Source organism: Entelurus aequoreus, linkage group LG01 (assembly GCF_033978785.1).
Source record: "Entelurus aequoreus isolate RoL-2023_Sb linkage group LG01, RoL_Eaeq_v1.1, whole genome shotgun sequence".
Lineage (NCBI taxonomy): Eukaryota > Metazoa > Chordata > Actinopteri > Syngnathiformes > Syngnathidae > Entelurus > Entelurus aequoreus.
In genome coordinates, this window is record NC_084731.1 from 99,068,427 (window position 1) to 99,083,572 (window position 15,146).

General features: G+C 40.1%; 1 protein-coding gene across 9 annotated transcripts in view; it reads right to left on the reverse strand.

The window, feature by feature from the left end:
* Positions 1–15,146, reverse strand: part of LOC133660024 (nck-associated protein 5-like) — a 254,191-nt gene that overhangs the window by 26,653 nt on the left and 212,392 nt on the right. For 8 of the 9 annotated variants that reach the window (XM_062063066.1, XM_062063050.1, XM_062063084.1 and 5 more), the window contains 5 exons: positions 11,644–11,748; positions 10,972–11,160; positions 7,337–10,893; positions 4,479–4,584; positions 1,779–1,866 (listed from right to left, as the gene is read on the reverse strand). In XM_062063066.1, the coding sequence (XP_061919050.1) occupies positions 1,779–1,866; positions 4,479–4,584; positions 7,337–10,893; positions 10,972–11,160; positions 11,644–11,748 (4,045 nt within the window). The remainder of the gene's footprint in view (positions 1–1,778; positions 1,867–4,478; positions 4,585–7,336; positions 10,894–10,971; positions 11,161–11,643; positions 11,749–15,146) is intronic. The other variant, XM_062063058.1, reaches the window with a different exon arrangement.

Sequence of the window (15,146 nt, forward strand, 5' to 3'; positions counted from 1 at the left end):
GTGTGTGGTCATTAAATATATATTCTGACATATGTTCTTCACAGAAAATGAGCCAAAGTCAGTGAGTCTCAGTTTGAAAAATTAACTAATTGTATCATTTTTCTTTTAATAAAAAATGAAAACGGGTCCCACAGACCCGAACACCACACAAAACCCAGGTCCAGTCCAGATTATGTAGATCAAATACTTGGCAGAAAGAGAATAAACTGTACGGATATTTATTGGGATAAAGGTAAACATCTGTTCAGTATTTTAACATAAAAGTGTTTGATTGTGATGCATTAAAAGCCACAAAATGCAACGGGTCCATCAGACCCACAAACGCTGGCTGAGTAACAACAATATGAACATTACACAAGGGTTTGGTGAAGATAAGGTCCTTTTAAAAAAAAAAAAATCATATAAGATAAATTAATTTAAAAAAAAAAAATCTTGAATAAAGAAGAAAGTAAAACAGTATGAAAACAGTTTGTTAGAATAATTGTTTATAAGTTATCACAAAAATTTTGTGTTACATTGAGTGACCGGTAACAAGACAAAAGCTGTCTTTGAAACCTACCAAGAGTAAGGCTCGTAAAACTCCACTGTATTTGATCTGCAGCGCATTGATAGTGCATCAGACTTTTTGTGGGATTGAATTGATTGATTGATTGAGACTTTTATTAGTAGGTTGCACAGTGAAGTACATATTCCGTACAATTGACCACTAAATGGTAACACCCCAATACGTTTTTCAACTTGTTTAAGTCGGGGTCCACTTAAATTGATTCATGATACAGATATATACTATCATATATACTATCATCATAATACAGTCATCACACAAGATAATCACATTGAATTATTTACATTATTTACAATCAGGGGTGTGGAGGGGGTGGGGGGGGGGTAGGATATGGACAGCAAGTAGTGGACATATATAGAGAGAGAGAGAGAGAGAGAGAAAGAGAGTGAGAGAGAGAGAGAGAGAGAGAGATCAGAAGGCATAAGAAAAAGTATCTGCATTTGATTGTTTACATTTGATTATTAGCAATCCGGGGAGGGTGTTAGTTTAGGGTTGTAGCTGCCTGGAGGTGAACTTTTATTGCGGTTTTGAAGGAGGATAGAGATGCCCTTTCTTTTATATCTGTTGGGAGTGCATTCCACATTGATGTGGCATAGAAGGAGAATGAGTTAAGACCTTTGTTAGTTCGGAATCTGGGTTTAACGTGGTTAGTGGAGCTCCCCCTGGTGTTGTGGTTATGGCGGTCATTTACGTTAAGGAAGTAGTTTGACATGTACTTCGGTATCAGGGAGGTGTAGTGGATTTTATAGACCAGGCTCAGTGCAAGTTCTTTAACTCTGTCCTCCACCTTGAGCCAGCCCACTTTAGAGAAGTGGGTAGGAGTGAGGTGGGATCTGGGGTGGAGGTCTAGAAGTAACCTGACTAGCTTGTTCTGAGATGTTTGGAGTTTAGATTTGAGGGTTTCGGAGGTGCTAGGGTACCAGGAGGTGCATGCGTAATGGAACGCAATCTAATTGTGTTTCATCAAAGTTGCAGCTTTAACACTTTCTCCACAGAACGTGATAACATGCAGTCACTGAGTCACTGCGATCTTAAGGTCGGATGGCAGAGTGACAAAAACATTCTGGTGAGTAAGACGTTGCAATAATAACAACCATCCTCACATCTCGCATGTATTATTCCGATGACATCGCCAAATGTCCCATGGATGCACTTCAGCCCGTATAGCCACGTTTGAGGGACACGCTCCTTTAGCATCAGCAGTAGCACTCACCCATCATGTGGTCTTGACAAGCGGCGTCTGCCATGTGCACCTCTTTGTTGTCAGCCCGGAGGTCCATCTTCTGACTAATGAGGAGGGTCTATTGGGGGGAAGCACACAGGGACATCAGCGTGCAAATGTTGTTGAACACGCTTAAAAATGTTCCCCGATTAGTTCAGTTCAGTTTCATTTTTTATACGATACAATGTAATGCATCACACATTTCCAGTTGTTTCATTACAGCACGTCCGAAAAGGAGTAGGAAGAAGCAGAGCTTATTTATTCCTACCCCTGTTCATACCATAGCAATTTTATCCCATTTCCTTGTTCTCTGTAACAGAACAGTGAACAAATAAATAAATAAATAATATACCATAGTAAGCAAACAAATATTAAATACATAAATATTCCTAAAAAAAATTTAAAAAATGGGTTCAAGATGTTCATCATAATTCTTGTTCTGTGTACTTTGTGAACACTTGTATAGTTTGAACAGTCTCTTAACCTCTATAGGCCTTAGTGGCCACATACGTGGACAGCACCTTTTAGCTCTTCTTTCCAAAATTGTGTACACTAATGAATTGGGGTCTTATGGCCACTTACGTGGACACTTATACTGCCATCTGGTGGTGTCAGAAGAGTATAACATACAATGGGAATTTGGAAAAAAAAAAAGTGTAAAAATAAGAATTAGCATGTCACTAAACATGAAGTACACGTTTGTGTACTTATGGACTAAGTACATCATATAAAAATATGATTCTTAGTTTTTTATTCTAATTAGGGTCCAATAAGCCCAAATAGCAAAGATAAATAAAATAAAACATGTAAACAAACAGGTTGGGCCTTAAGAGGTTAAAGTGAATCATATTGGTGCTTTGTTGGATTTCTTTGGTTAATCCATTCCGTAATTTAATTCCACATACTGATATGCTAAAGGTTTTACGTGTTGTACGTGCATACTAATGTTTTGAATTGGATTTTCCTCTAAGGTTATATTTATCCTCTTTTGTTGAGAAGAATTGTTGTATATTCTTGGCTAGTAGGTTATAGTTTGCTTTGTACATAATTTTAGCTGTTTGCAAATGCACCAAATTGTTGAATTTCAATATTTGTGATTTAATAAATAAAGGGTTTGTATGTTCTCTACATCCAACATTATGTATTATTCTAATTGATCTTTTTTGTAACACAGTTAGTGAATGAAACGCACATTTGTAGTTGTTTCCCCATATTTCTGCACAATAACTCAGATATTCTCAGTAGAGAATATGAATTGATTTTTGGTCTAGAACATGTTTTGCTTTATTCATTATTGACATGTTTCTTGCTACTTTATGTTGTATATTTTTTACATGATATTTCCAATTCATTTTATCATCTATTATTACACCCAAAAATGTGTTTTATTTTACCCTTTCAATGTCGACTCCATCTAATTGTATTTGTTTTTGACTTTCTCTTCTACTGTTACCAAATAGCATTATTTTAGTTTTACTGAAATTCAAAGATAGTCTGTTTTTGTCAAACCGTCTTCTTAATTTGTTCATTTCTTCTGTTGTTATTTGTATTAGCTTCTGTGTGTTCTCTCCCGAACAAAATGCAGTTGTATCATCTGCAAAATAATACTAACTTTAAGATTAGTCATTGTTTTGTCTGCTCGCGGAAAACAAGCATCCTAATCTACGATTTGACTCCCTCGAATTGCCTTGACGCTGTGAAAACAGGACCAGGCTGTTCTGAAAAACACCCCCGAGGACACCTCAATGATGGACGCTTTCGACCTCCCTCCCTCCTCAACGACACCTGGAGTCGAACTTTTGCAGATCGGCCTCAGTCTATAAAAAAACAGTCACACCCAAGACAATTGGGCACACACACACACATAAATGTAACGTGTTTATGTTTGCATGGAGTTGTTTTCCCACTCCAGACTAGGCCCCCTTAGGAGCCCAGTCTAGATTATATCTTTTTACTCATCTTTGTCCCCAGCTTTTTACCTTTTTACCATCTTTTACGGGGCGCCTTGTGGCGACCCATCAGCGTTCCTGTTCTGTAAACCTGTACACTGTTTGTTTGTCTAATCTTGAACGGGTTTGTGCTAACAAGAAAGTTTCGTTGTACTTGTGCAATGACAATAAAGATCTACCTATCTAGCTATCTATCTATCTATTAGAGTAGCGTTAAACACAATTGATGTCTATAATTGGGTTATTCTTTAAAACGATGTTTTCCTGTTGGGTGCAAATAAGTCACAGAGGTCATAAAGTGTCTTTCTTGTGTGGTGTTTTGTCGAGAGAGGATTGATGAACGGCTTGGGGAATGGTATTAAATGGCCTCTTTGTCAAATTGAGTGCCTCTGATAAGGGGGCTCCTCAGTGCTATCGAAATCCCACATCAGGATTAAATTCCCTATGTTATTCTGCAGTGCTGTCTTTTTGTCTCCATTCAGCCTTCTCCCTTTAACATTCCTTTTTCCAAGCTCACTCAAGAAATATTTTTACTCATAATAAATAATAAAACATCCGAACGTCATTTTAACTTGGAAAATTGTGTTATTTTGAGGACGTAAGCAAAGTCTTAACTTAATGGCAACATGCCTGTCCAAGAGATATGAACTCGTATGAGGGTGATATCATGCTGATAAAGCAGACTTTTTGTGGACTGAAGTACAAAACCATGGAGTTGTGGGGGAGTACAGGCTCAACTCACAGCCGCGTCCGGACAGATCTTCATATTGCTCTTCATCTCCGTGAGTTTTCTGGGTGTGGAGATTCCTGTCGGAGAGGCAACCACAGAGTTGCCCATCCCCACCGCCCTGCCAGGAGACATCATTGCATCTCTATTTAACACAAAGCAAAACACCAACAAATGTGAAACAAAATATGTCCAATTGGATTTAGAATTTGGGGAAATTGATCTCACATACATTCTGCACATGACGGCAACATGATTGCTTATGTCTGAATTAGTGTTGTCCCGATACCAATATTTTGCTCTTTTGGTACTTTTCGGTACTTTTCTAAAATAAGGGGACCACAAAAAATTGCATTATTGGCTTTATTTTAGCAAAAAAATCTTAGGGTACATGAAACATGTGTTTCTTATTGCAAGTTTGTCCTTAAATAAAATAGTGAACATACTAGACAACTTGTCTTTTAGTAGTAAGTAAACAAACAAAGGCTCCTAATTAGTCTGCTGACGTATGCAGTAACACATTGTGTCATTTATACACCTATTATTTAGTACACATTATTAAGGACAAGTGGTAGAAAAGGAATTATTAATCTACTTATTCATTTACTGTTAACATATGGTTATTTTCTATTTTAACATGTTCTATCTACACTTCTGTTAAAATGTAATAATCACTTATTCTTCTGTTGTTTGATACTTTACATTAGTTTTGGATGATACCAATTAGTTACAGGGTCATACATTGGTCATATTCAAAGTCCTCATGTGTCCAGGGACACATTTCCTGAGTTTATTAACATAATATATATATTTTTTAAAAGCCAAATAAGATTTTGTGATGCTAAAATATATTGATGTAGTCATTGTAGTGTCGACTAGATACGCTCCTGTACGTGGTATCATTACAGTGGATGTTAGGTGTAGATCCACCAATGGCGTTTGTGTATATTGTCACGTCCCGGAAGAGTTGGTTCTGCAGGGAATGTTGGGAATTTGTTCTTTAGTGTTTATGTTGTGTTGCAGTGCAAATATTCTCCCCAAATGTGTTTGTTTAATATGGTTTCATATATGGCACATGTTTATGACAGTGTTGGCATTGTTCATACGGCCACCCTTAGTGTGACATGTATGGCTGTTGACTAAGTATGCCCTTAATTCACTTGTATGCAGTGTGTTGAAAGTTAAGATAATTGTCTAGATGGATAATGATTGGAGATAGTGTAAATTTGTCTTGACTTTGTTAACCGTGGATCTTTTTTTTAACACATCCCGTATTACGACTCCGGTGTGCTGCGGTGTGTAGTGTAGCATGAATAGATATCACTCGCCCTATAGGGATGGTGCTTGAAATAAATATACTGTATTTGTCGCCATGGAGACAAAGATTAGTGTTTCAGAAGTAGTTACAACGCTGCCGATAGACATTAGCCATGAATTGATTAACGTTGAAAAACTTATTCGGGTGTTACCGTTTAGTGGTCAATTGTAAGGAATATGTACTGTACTGTGCAATCTACTAATACAAGTTTCAATAAATCAATCAATCAATCAATCAGCCGCTAGCTAGCTAGCCATGTCTTAATGCACCTCTTCCTGAGGGCGTTTCAGGGTAATAGCTTCACCTTTATCTTTAATTATTAAACCGAAATCCGTCCGTTTTCCCTTTTCTGTCTACAAACATTGTCTGCTTGTAAGTACTCCGTGATTGTGCGCTGCTGAACATGCTTGTCTGCCTGACACGACGTGATGACGACGACCGGTACGTTTTAGAGGCGGTATAGTACCGAATATGATTCATTAGTATCGCGATACTTTTCTAATACCGGTACAACCCTTGTCTGAATGAACGCTGGGTTGAGAGAGAACGCAAGCTACCTACAGTGACAGGACGTCCTCTGCAATAAGGGTTAGGGTTAGGTTTAGGGTTAGGGTTTGGGTTTGGGGTAGGTTTAGGGTTAGAGTGTTAGGGTTAGGGTTAGGGTTAGGGTTAGGGTTAGGTTTGGGGTTAAGGTTTGGGTTAGGGTTAGGCATAAAGTAAAAGAGTTGGTTAGGGTAAGGGATAGGGCTGGGGTTGGGGTTAGGGTTAGAGTTAGGCATAAAGAAAGAGGGTTGGTTAGGGTTAGGGTTAGGGTTTGGGGTTAGGGTTGGAGTTAGGAATAAAGAAAGAGGGTTGGTTAGGGTTAGGGTTAGGGGTTAGGGTTAGGGTTAGGGATACAGTATTACCTCAGGATACGAGTACCCCAGCTTTTGAGTTTTTGGGGATACCAGCTGTCTCTCGGCTAATTGTTACGTTTTAGGATGCCAGCAAAAATCCGGGTTACAAGCCTCCCCACCGCTAGTTATTATACTGAATGTCCCAGGGAATCCCCTAAGGTCCGGCCAAAACATTTGGTCTTACTCGCTCGCAATAGTTTATAGCTAGAGATGGACATTACTTTTTTTTTTTTTTTTTCCAATCATGAGTTGTGAAGGAAGGTGCCGAGAAGACGAAGTGGATGATCAAACACATGACAGAGTGTGTAGCCAACTTGATGAAGCTGTTCGAGCGTCGCACCGCTGCACCATACCGAAGCAAAAGGAGTTGATAACGCCAGCCAAGGACGTTGAAATAATATGTAAATGACAAGCATTCATCCATGGAAATATGAATATGTTGCTGATAGTTTATTTGACGGAGAAACAGCTTGAAGGAGAAGTCCACCCACCAGGGTAAATGCTGTCCATTAAATACTACAACTATTATACCATTTGTTGTATTGTTTTTATACAATATGTATTATTTAAAATGTGTTTTTGATTCAAAAAAGACCGATCAAACTGGTATCCTGAGGTACAACTACATTTTTTGTATCGTTGTGAAGAACTTTACGTACCTGCCAAGAATCTCCTTCACAAACTGGTCTTTGCCAATGAACGATGTCGTGCACTGGATCTGCGTGGCGATCTGCCCCATTTGATTGTTGCAGTGGTCCATAATGGAGCTCAGCTTATTATTCATCTCAGACTCATTCTGAGCCTCCAGACTGTCACTTTTCTTCTTCTCCTTCTTCTTGTCCAGCCTAGTCTGTTTGCCTCCAAGGACCAATCCAATCTTTAGTTCTTTCTTCTCCTCCTTTCCTTTCGGCGACTCTGCTTTCTTTCCGGCCATAGCTGGAAGTTTGCTCTTCCGGAATCCAAACCAGTTTGCCAGAGAAGGGCCCGTCTTTTGTTTGGCCTCACTAGCAGCAACTTTCTGTTGTTCTTGACATTTTTGCAAATTTTCTTCGATTCCCAGCATGACCTTCTCTTCTATAGTGCAGGCTGATGGGCTGATTTTTTTCTCCTCAATATCCGAGGGTTTGTTTGGTGAGTCTGTCTGGGTTTTGACCTCCAAGCTATTTCGAGCTAATTCTGGTTCATTAGGGCTACTCGCTGTGCCTCCTGTCTCTCGAACACGGTTTTCTAGGATATAAGGACAAGCGGCTGGAGACTGAAACTGTGAGGTGACTTTCCCCGGCTTGCAGATGTTTAAAGCTTGGTTATTCAGACCCGTCTTTTCACTGATGGGAAAACCATGCGTGTCCTTGTGAGAGGGTGAGATTACATCTTCCCCCTTCACAATGCACTGAGATCCCTCAACTTTGGAGTTTAACTTAAGATTTTTCTCAGATAGTCCATTTTGATTGTTGACCACAGTCATACCTGCATAATAGCTGAGTCTACTCCTGGGAGAATGGACTGGACTTTCTGTTAGCCCAACAACACTGGGTACCTCCAAGGAAGCCTGTCTAGAAAGAGAGTTCCCCCTTTCTGCGGAGTTGGTGATGATATGAGTTCTGGGTTTTCCCTCCAGAACATTAACATGTGGCTTTTCAGTGTAGTTGGTGCTGAAACTCTGGCTGCGGGCTTTGGCCCCGTTCATTCCCAGGGCTGGCTTTAGATGGGGTTTTGTGGCGATAGATATGGACCTTGAAAAAAGTTGACTGTTCCTTTTCCCTTTATCGCTGACATCCTCCTCCTCTAGTGGCAAAGTGGGATTTATTTCTTCTTCTAGTGACCTAGAGTGGACCTCACTTTTCCCCTCTGTGAGGGACATCTTGGGTGGGGAATCAGTACTGTACACAGGCTGAAAGCTGTCACGCTGGCTAGAGGCATTTGAAGTCACATTCTCCTTGGAAACTAAGTTGATATGATCTTTTTCTTGTTTGCCTGGTAACAAGGGGTTATTTTTATGACTGGAGGGGGATTTTAAAAAAGCTTTAAAACCCATAGGGATGCGAGTCTTTTGGCTCTTTTCTGCTGAGTTAGGCGATGTCAAAACCGAGCTTGGTGGGCTGACTACATTTTTACCACATTGTAGCTCTGTTTTAGCTTGAGGAACGTCCTTAACTAATATTGACAAATTAATTGGGGGCTTTTGCTCAGACTGCTGGTCATTTTCATGGGTGGATCCTCTCTTACTTGGAAAGGAGGGTCTTCTGAGGGCACTATAAGGAGGGGGGACATTCTTCAAGCTTTTAGGTGCATTTTCAGAATCCAGGTCCAATCCTGAGTTTGCGGGAGGGAGGTAGCCTTTTGCAGTCGTCTGCTTGGAAGTGCCTGTAATAGGTGTCTTGGCGGGGGACTTTTGAAGGTGCTGACTGGCTTCATCAACCAGTTTCTGAGGTGCAAGTGCAGTCCCGTAGCCTGCATCCATGTCTAAACACTCTTTATCTTTAATGGGTAGAGTAGCTTGCATATTTGGTTGAAGAGATGTGTGGTAACTTGGGGGAGGTCCCCTCACAGTGGTTGGTGTTTGTGGCTGTGCCACCCCTATTTTATGTGCTTGTGGCGACCCATCATAATTTGGTTTTATCAGTAAAGAGGTGGTGCGACCAGGAGGAGGAGGTGGTGAAGGGGACCTGAGTTTGTTTTTAATGCTTTCACAGTGTTTATCTCTGGTTGGCTGTTCACCATTGTCAGCATACTCTATGTGTCTCCTTGAGAGTTGGGGTGAACTGGGGCAGGAGTCCTTGCTCCATTCGGCCCTGTTAGACAACTTGGAGTTCACCACCTTGGTGTTCTGTGAGCTCTTGATGAACCTGGACATTTTAGTTGTTGGAGGTGGGGGTGTTTTTTGCTGACCAGGAGTTCCTGAGTTTCCACTGTTACTGGGCTCAGTAGTAGTGCCCTTCGACAATCTGATTGGGGATGAGGAAGTTTTGTTACGACTGAGTAGTTTTGAACCACCATACTTGGTACTGGCAGAATCATTAAGGGGAGGGATAGAATGTCCTTTATTTGCTCGATTTCCTGGTGGTTTAATCAGCTTCTTATGTGGAGTTAACGGCATTGACACCCGTTCTGTGTTTCCCACCCTGCTATTGCTTATTTTGCTTGTCTTGACCTCATATTCAGATGGCTTCTCTGGTGACTCAAGAGCTGTGTAGTTTGCTATATTTGCTGGTTTCTGTCTTGTTGGCCTTTCCTGGGGGTTTAGTCCATTGTATTCAGTCACCACTTTGCTAACTGCAACCCTTGTTTCAAGCTTCTGAGGACTCAGTTCAATTGGCTCACCTTGTGCATCAAATTCTGCCAAGACACTCTCCTCGGACATACTCTTGCCCCCTCTAGGGTCTTTAATTAGACTGACAGGTTCTGGTCTCCCATCTGCAGACTGGGTGTGTGCTTGGTCCCTATGCAAGCGCTGTGGAATTAGCAGTTTGGCGGTATCCCTGGAAATCCTCTCTTTTTGCTCTGCTTGTTGGCTTAAAGGTATCCACGAGTCTCTAGAATCACAGCTCAGTTCTTCTAGATCGTCCATATCTGAAAAGCCATTGGAAGCCTCTGGATTTGAAGCGGTAACATGCAGCATTGAAACTCTAGTGAAAGCTGATGGCCGCCCGCTGTCAGAAAGACAGCTGTTGATGAAACTCATGAGTTTCTCAGGACGCTCCTTCGAGTCCAATTCAGTGGAAGGCTTTGTCGCCGCAAGGCCTGAGCTACTATCGCCCCCAACCCCACTCTCTTGTATTCCCTCCCAGCTACACAGACTGTCAGAAATGCTGTGGGAGAGCCTTGTGCAGTTGAACCAGCTGTCTTTAGTGGGGATGTCATCTACACGGCCAGATTGTGCAAGTTCATCATCTGCATCGTCAGAATCGTACAGTAACTTCTTGCCTACAAAAGCAGAAGCTCTTCCTATGTGGGTGGGTTTGGACACCCCTTTACTGCTATTTTTGATACCAAGTGAGTAAATGCCCTCGTTGGAGTTCATGCAGTCTTTATAGCCTGACTTGGAGACTTTGGATGAGGACGAGGATTTATGCTTTCGCCTCTGTAGCTTTCTCAACCCCTCTAATATGTTGGTCTCCTTGCGCCTGGTGGGTATTTGCTCCTCTGCGGGTATGCTGATATTACTCGGTGCAGATGATCCCAAACTTAGCCTCTTCTCCCAGGTGAGAGATGACTGCTGTAGAACAAGAACACATAAGAATGGAAGTCATCCTAAAAAAAATGCCTCTGCAGCACTCCAGTGAGGAACGCTTACCCCTTTCCCGCAGGAGCGTCCATCATTCCAGGTGTAGGAGCCGCTGGAGAGTTCGCTGCATGCACTCGACAAAGACAACTCACTGCTGCTACAGCTGCTGCGTGGGTACGCCGGCGCCTGTGCTGTCAGACTGAGCTGGCTCACACACTTGCTTATGGGCAGACCTGACTTTCCATTCATCTGGCTCTCCTAAGAGATCAAAACAAATACTAAAGTAAACTGAACAGCTGTTCTCAACTACAAGGTTGTTACTCGGCTCGAGTAAATGAGATAAGGCAGCCAATCTCATTCCAACATGTCTTGCATGTGCATATCACGTAATGCAAGAAAATCATCCTTTTTGGACATTATTCATTTATAGCCAACTCACTTTTGAGCCTTAATACATAATATATAAGGTGACTAATAGAGCACATTGTCCCATAACGTAATTTTTACTGACAACCACACTTAATCGATGGCTTTCTGGTAATATGACAAGTTTTTTTCTTCTTCTTAATGTCAAGTGATACTAGTAGCTCTATCTGCTGAGAGTGGGTAAGGGTCAGGTCTTTAGATAGTAAGGTCTGTATTTTAATATCATGTAATGATTTCTTGAGTGGGCCGAGGGCACAGTTATGGCTCATGTGGAAAAAATAAAAACAGAAAATAAATGCTTCCCAGTAAGCTTACAGTCGAAGGAGAATCCGTGTTCCTCGACAGTAAAAAGACTCGACTTCTCTCGGGTTCTTGGAGCAAGTCAGCTGCGGACAGATCCATGATTCGTGAATGTAGTTTCTGTAATGAAAAAGTTACAAATGCTAAACATCTGGGATTCGAGGGCATTAAAAGGAGCGTGGCTATATGAATTTATGCCTCACTAGGCAAAAAATGCATGTTTGAATTGAACGAGGTTAAGTAATAGGTTGATGTGTATTTCTGAAAAAAGCCCATCAGATCCTCTCCACTGGTGCCATGCTGGATTCCGACTTGCTGAAATTTATATCATCAGTTGGAATAAAACATAAGTGAACACGAAATAATTGCATCAGGGAACAGGGGACCCCTTTTAATTTTGCCCCCAATTCATTTGCTTGTGTAAGAAGAAGACAAAACCATCACCAGGTATTAATCTTACAGTTTAATTAGTCTGTTTTTTCTCTGACCAAATTAGTTTTTTTTACATTTGCTACCAGAGAGCACAGTATATGTTTGTATATCTCTATTTTGCCATGCAAAATACCATTGCATGTAATTAGAAACAAAGTCACCTTCAATAAATTGCAGAGCTCTAACACGATTCACTACTACACTGCAAAAAGTCAGTGTTCGAAAACAAGAAAAAAAAAATACAAACATGAGGGGTATTTTATTTGAACTAAGCAAAATTATCTGCCAATAGAACCAGAAAATTTGACTTGCCAAGACTTTCCAAAACAAGTCAAATTAGCTAACCTCAATGAACCCAAAAATACCTTAAAATAAGTACATTCTCACTAATAACAAGTGCACTTTTCTTGGTAGAAAAAAAAAAGACCTTTTTGCTCAGTATGTTGAAAAATATTCTTAAATGAAGTAAATGCTAGTGCCATTATCTTGACATAATGATATGCGCTCGGCATTACATTTCTTGAAACCAGCAAACTTATACTAAAAAGTAATCTATTGTTCTTAATGGAAAGGCAACAAGGCAAGCGCTTGTTACTCTCGGGGTCTCCTAGCCGCTCAGGCAAATCATATGGTCTAAAAATGCATTTTTCCATCGACAACATGACATCATCGCGCCAAGTGCGTGCTCTTTCAGTCAATTAGTGCGCATATATACAGCCCGGCCCCCGGCCAAAAAAATTGTAATTGTAATTTTGAGGAATTTATCTGTATGTGCATGAACTATTTCTGTTCAAAAGAGTTTGAAATGTCAAATGTTAAATGTTTAAATATTAGTTTAATGTACTGTGCCAACTGTACTACTATATGAGTACGTGTTTTCTATTGTTTCATTGAAAATAAAACAGCAAAGTCCATTTGGCTGTCATCTGTTTTAATTATGAGACACAATTGTGTCAAAATTTATGATTTTTTTTTCATGCTTGAAATAAGAAATTATTACTTTAAAAAAGTAGTTTTATACTTGTGAGTGTTGATGACACAGCTTTGCAACACTTGATATTCTAGTTTCAAGCATGTTTTACTCAATATAGCTCATCAAATCTCAGCAACAAGCTGTAATATCTTACTGAGATCATTTAGGAGTGAAACCCTTAAAACAAGTAAAAGACTCTAACATAAAATCTGCTTAGTGAGAAGAATGATCTTATCAGACAGAAAATAAGCAAATATCACCCTTATTTGAGATATTTCATCTTACTTAGATTTCAGTAAACGCTGGGGGAGGATGAGTTAAAAAAAACCTCTGTAGCAAAGCACATATACATATTACAACATACAACTCGATACTAGCAACAGAGGGGAGGGAGTGGGGGCCACGGTGGCAGGCTGCAGCTCTTCAGGCGCTGCCCAGCCGTCCATCACCCCTAAGGGATTCGCGTCAACAAAGTCTGCAAACTTATACTAAAAACTAATGTATTGTTCTTAATGGAAAGGCAACAAGGCAAGCGCTTGTTACTCTCGGGGTCTCCTAGCCGCTCAGGCAAATCATATTGTCTAAAAAAGCATTTTTCCATCGATAACATGACATCATCTTGCAAGTGCGTGCTCTTTCAGTCAATTAGTGTGCATATATACGGCCCGGCCAAAAAAATGTTAATTGTAATTTTGAGGAATTTATCTGAATGTGCATGAACTATTTCTGTTCAAAATAGTTTGAAATGTCAAATGTTAAATGTTTAAATATTAACTGTCAGATTACTGTACTGTGCCAACTGTACTACTTTATGAGTACGTATTTTCTATTGTTTCATTGAAAAAAAAAACAGCAAAGTCCATTTGGCTGTCATCCGTTTTAATTATGAGACACAATTGTGTCAAAGTCATGTTTTTTTTTTCAAGCTTAAAATAAGAAATGATGACTTTAAAAAAGTAGTTTTATACTTGTGAGTGTTGATGACACAGCTTTGCAACAGTTGATATTCTAGTTTCAAGCATGTTTTACTCAATATAGCTCATCAAATCCCGGCAACAAGCTGTAATATCTTACTGAGATCATTTAGGAGTGAAACCCTTAAAACAAGTAAAAGACTCTTACATAAAATCTGCTTAGTGAGAAGAATTATCTTATCAGACCGAAAATAAGCAAATATCACCCTTATTTGAGATATTTAATCTTACTTAGATTTCAGTAAACGCTGGGGGAGGATGAGTTAAAAAAACCTCTGTAGCAAAGCACATATACATATTACAACATACAACTCGATACTAGCAACAGAGGGGAGGGAGTGGGGGCCACGGTGGAAGGCTGCAGCTCTTCAGGCGCTGCCCAGCCGTCCATCACCCCTAAGGGATTCGCGTCAACAAAGTCTGCAAACTTATACTAAAAAATAATTTATTGTTCTTAATGGAAAGGCAACAAGGCAAGCGTTTGTTACTCTCGGGGTCTCCTAGCCGCTCAGGCAAATCATATTGTCTAAAAATGTATTTTTCCATCGATAACATGACATCATGGCGCAGTTGATATTCTAGTTTCAAGCATGTTTTACTCAATATAGGTCATCAAATCCAGGCAACAAGCTGTAATATCTTACTGAGATCATTTAGGAGCAAAACACTTAAAACAAGTAAAACACTCTAACATAAAATCTGCTTAGTGAGAAGAATTTTCTTATTAGACAGAAAATAAGCAAATATCACCCTTATTTGAGATATTTCATCTTACTTAGATTTCAGTTTTTGCAGCCTGTGCCATTGGAGCTGTACGTATTTTGAAATTGTACTTTCTGCAGATGTCTTGACTGTTTTCAGAGAATAACAAGAGAAGGCTCCTAATGAGACACCAGTTGTCTCTCGTGAGCAAAGCAGCAACACTTTGCCTGCAGCCAAAACACAACATGCATCTAAGCAACTTTTGTCAACTGTGAATGGAGAGATACTGCTAGACAGGTCATGGTGCCATGGAAACCCATCAATGTGTGTTGCAGCATGAACGGAGCATCGCCGGGCTTCTTCAAGCACAAGAGATTCACAGGTTACTGCAGGTCCCTTTTCATGTCATTACCATTTTCTCCCCATTTCAGTTTCCC